This window comes from Emys orbicularis, chromosome 20 (genome assembly GCF_028017835.1).
Source record: "Emys orbicularis isolate rEmyOrb1 chromosome 20, rEmyOrb1.hap1, whole genome shotgun sequence".
NCBI lineage: Eukaryota > Metazoa > Chordata > Testudines > Emydidae > Emys > Emys orbicularis.
Genome location: NC_088702.1, coordinates 7,962,886 through 7,966,419, shown reverse-complemented (window position 1 = coordinate 7,966,419; position 3,534 = coordinate 7,962,886). Strand labels below are relative to the sequence as shown.

The 3,534-nt window shown below is 58.2% G+C and overlaps 1 protein-coding gene across 1 annotated transcript; it reads right to left on the bottom strand.

Annotated features, from left to right (window-relative positions):
• Positions 1-440: 440 nt before the first annotated feature.
• Positions 441-2,255, bottom strand: LINGO4 (leucine rich repeat and Ig domain containing 4). Its single transcript, XM_065420337.1, has one exon. The coding sequence runs from the start codon at positions 2,253-2,255 to the stop codon at positions 441-443; it is 1,815 nt and encodes a 604-aa protein (XP_065276409.1).
• Positions 2,256-3,534: the final 1,279 nt, after the last annotated feature.

The window sequence follows — 3,534 nt, the reverse complement described above, 5'->3', positions numbered from 1 at the left end:
ACCATGGCTCGTCCAGTTATCAAGATGTGACCGCTGCCCCCCTAGGAACTTCACCACACCCCAGAAGTCCCCAGTTCTCCAGCCCCTGCCAACCTAGGCGGTGTTAGAACCAGTGACCTAGAGATGAAAGGCTGCATAGTCCAGGCCCAACTCCCCGTGCCACCAAGCCTCTAGCTTCTGCCTTAGCATGTGATCTTTGCACCAAACCTGCACCGGTATCGTCGCCAGGTCCCTGAGAGTCGGCCAAAAAGGTCCACTATAAATGATCGCTGCTTCATGCTGACCACAAGACTCCCCGGCCCCCCGCACTGCTACACAGGTGGAGTGTGGTGCTGGCATCGGCAGCTCACAAAGATGAACCAATTTTGTAAGTTCTCTGCATTTTTCGTTTCCGGGTTTACAAAGCTATGGGGGCCTGAGGCGAGAAAATGGCCCCCTCGTCACATGAGTTTCATGGCAAACTTGCCACCGCCGCCGCTGTTGCGTGGCTTGTTCCAGGCCGCGTGGGGATAGTGAGGGACGAACTCGAAGGTGGCGTGATGCTTGACCTTCCCTTTGCTCTTGCTCCAGAAGAAGATGAAGACGAAGCAGACGGCGACCGAGCTGAGGAACGGCAGGATGCCCATGGCCAAGACTCCCACCAGCGTGCCCACGTTGATGAGGGACGGCTGGAAGGCCTCCGAGCTGTTGGAGAACAGGAACGAGTCGTTGCCCAACTGGGCGGAGGGCTTGCTCACGTGAAGGTGCGCCAGCAAAGTGTCGTTCCCTGCTACGTTGCTGGCAACGCAGTGGTAGGTGCCACTGTCCTGGGCTAAGGCATAGTCAATCTCCAAGGTGCCATCTGTGAAGACCCTCATCCGCCCCTTGTGGTTGGAGTCCAGGCGGATGTTATGAGGCGACACCCAGTAGACGATTGGGTGTGGATCCCCTTCGCCCTTGCAGTTCAGGGTTGCTTTGCCCCCCTCTTCCACACTCACCTGCTGAGGCGTCTTGTCTGGGATCTTAGACTTCCTGCAGGTGAAGTGACTGGGCAGGAGGACGTCGGAGAAGTCCTTGAAGACTTTCCCTTTGACCGTCGTGGGGCTCGCGCAGGCGGGCTGCTGCCCTCCGAAGTTAAGCCTGCGTCGCCTTCGGATAATCCATAGGAGCCGGCAGTCACAGGCCAGGGGGTTCCTGTCTAACCGCAGGATCTCCAGGTTCCCCACCGAGTGGAAGACCCCTTCTTCCAAGGTCCTCAGGGCGTTAGCCGAGACATTGAGCAGCCGGAAGTAGTTGAGTCCTTGGAAGGCACTGGTGGCGATGGTGGCCAGCCTGCCTCCGGAGAGGTGGAATTCCTGAAGGCGTGAAAGGTCGTTCAGCCTCTTGCCATGGATTTCCGAGATGGGGTTGTGGGAGAGATCCAGGTACTGGAGATAAACCAAATGCCTGAACGCCTCGTAAGGGACGGCGCTGAGGTTGCACTTGGTGATGGACAAGGAGGTCAAGTTCAGTCCCAAGAGGCTGCGGGGCTCCAGCGTCGCCAGGAAAGGCCAGCGGTTGATCTCCAGCACGTTCAAGCGGTGCAGCCTCTGGAAGGAGTAGTTGTGGAGGATGCTGATGTTGAGGACCTTGAACCGGAGCTCGACCAGGTGGTGAAGCTGGGAGAGGGCCAGCTGGGGCACGCCCGTCAAGTTGCACTTCTCCAGGGTGAGCTGCTGCAGGCGGAGGAGCCCGCTGAAGGCTTGCGGTGAGATGAAGACCAGGTGGTTGTCCCCGGCCTCCAGCTTCCTAAGGTTGAACAAGTCTTTGAAGGAGTGGTCCAGGAAGATGACGATCTTGTTCTCACTGATGTCAAGGATGGTGAGGTTAGGGAGGCCGGTGAAGATTCCAGGCGGGACGATTTTCAGCTGGTTACTCTTCAGCCTCAGGATCATCAGCTTCTGCAGGCTGTTAAAGGCTCCGGGCTCGATGTTGGAGATGATGTTCTCGCTCAGGTCCAGCTCCTTCAAGGGCTGCAGGCGGGAGAACATGCCCTGGTGCAAGGTCCTGATCCGGTTCTTGCTCAGGTCCAGGAGCTCAGACTCCGGGGGGATCCCGCCCGGCACGGTGGTCAGGCGCCGGCGGTTGCAGAAGACAGACCTGTCCTGGGAGGAGCAGTGGCACCTGGAAGGGCAGCTCCAGCTGGATCCTGTCAGGAGGGCCTCCAGGGCAAGGAAGAACAGGGGATGCCAACAAGCCCAAGAGAAGGGGGAGTCTAGGAAAGGCCCAGCCACCATCTTACCTGCTTCCTGCAAAACAAGAACATCCCACAGTTAGAGAACCAAAGCAGATCCGCCCCTAGACAGCACCTGGCCCACGGGCGCCTTGGGAGAGCCATGCAGCAGACCCATCTATCTAAGGGCCAGACAGCACAGCTTCACGAACCTAATACCAGTGGGGGGCTGGCTCTTTGTTCTTTCCCTTGGTGCCCACCACCATGGCATCTGGCCAGGGCAAGTCACTGTGCTATCTCCCAAGGACCAAATCTGTGCCCCAATTTGCCTCCCCATCTGCCCGTCTGGTAGCGGGAGAGGGTCAGCGTTTGACTCTCTCTCCCTGCAGGGGTGCTCCTAAGTCACAATTCCTCCACAGCACCTGAGACGGTTGCAATCCGTTGACCTCAGAACACTTAAAGGAGGAGAGTCCCTCGTGGGCCCAGGAGGAGAAAGGGGCTTGTCCAAGGTCACGCAGCACATCAGTGGCAGAGCTGGGACTAGAACCTGGGTTTCTGAGTCGCTGTCCAGCCTTCCACCCGCTGGGTCACACCACGGCTGATAAAACCTTTGCCTTCTGGAGAACGTCGGCTAACCGGCAGCAGAGCTGGCACTATCCATGGGCTTGAAATGTCTCTCCGTGACTGACACGCACACCCAAGGCTGTATTTTATTTTCACCCTCTTCATGTTGGCATTTCAGGTGAAGGACAATGGATCTCGCTCAGCGCTGAAATTCAGTGGCCCTGGGATATGATGTATTATTTTTAAAGCAGAGGACGATGCCGGGAACTTTTCCAGCATTTATTAAAATGCAAGCCCCCCCGCTAACGAATGCCCAAGGGGTAGAAAACCGTGTTCTCCGCAGCTGCCGTTTGACAAGTTTGGAAGGCTTTAGAGCATCACTTCCTGCAGGGCTGGTGGGTGAGGCTATGATTTAGTCACGGAGGTCGCGGAAGTCACGGAATCTGTGACTTCCAGAGACCTCTGTGACTTCAGCCCATGGCAGTCAGGAGTTGCAGGGTCCCCGCTGCCCGTGGTGGTGGGGGCCCACCGGAGCGCCGAGCCGCAGCAGGCGAGGGGGGTACCCCGCAGCTCCCACCTTCTGCAGGCGGGGGGGGGGAGGGGGACCCTGCAGTTCTGAGCCCGGGCGGCGGAGGATCCTGGAGCTCCGCGCCAGGGCCCCCCGCAGCTGTCCAGCCACCATGGGCAGTGTGGGGACCCCGCAGCTCCCCATTTTGTCAGGCATATTTTTAGTCAAAGTCACAGGCAGGTCACGGGCTTCCGTGAATTTTTCTTTCTTG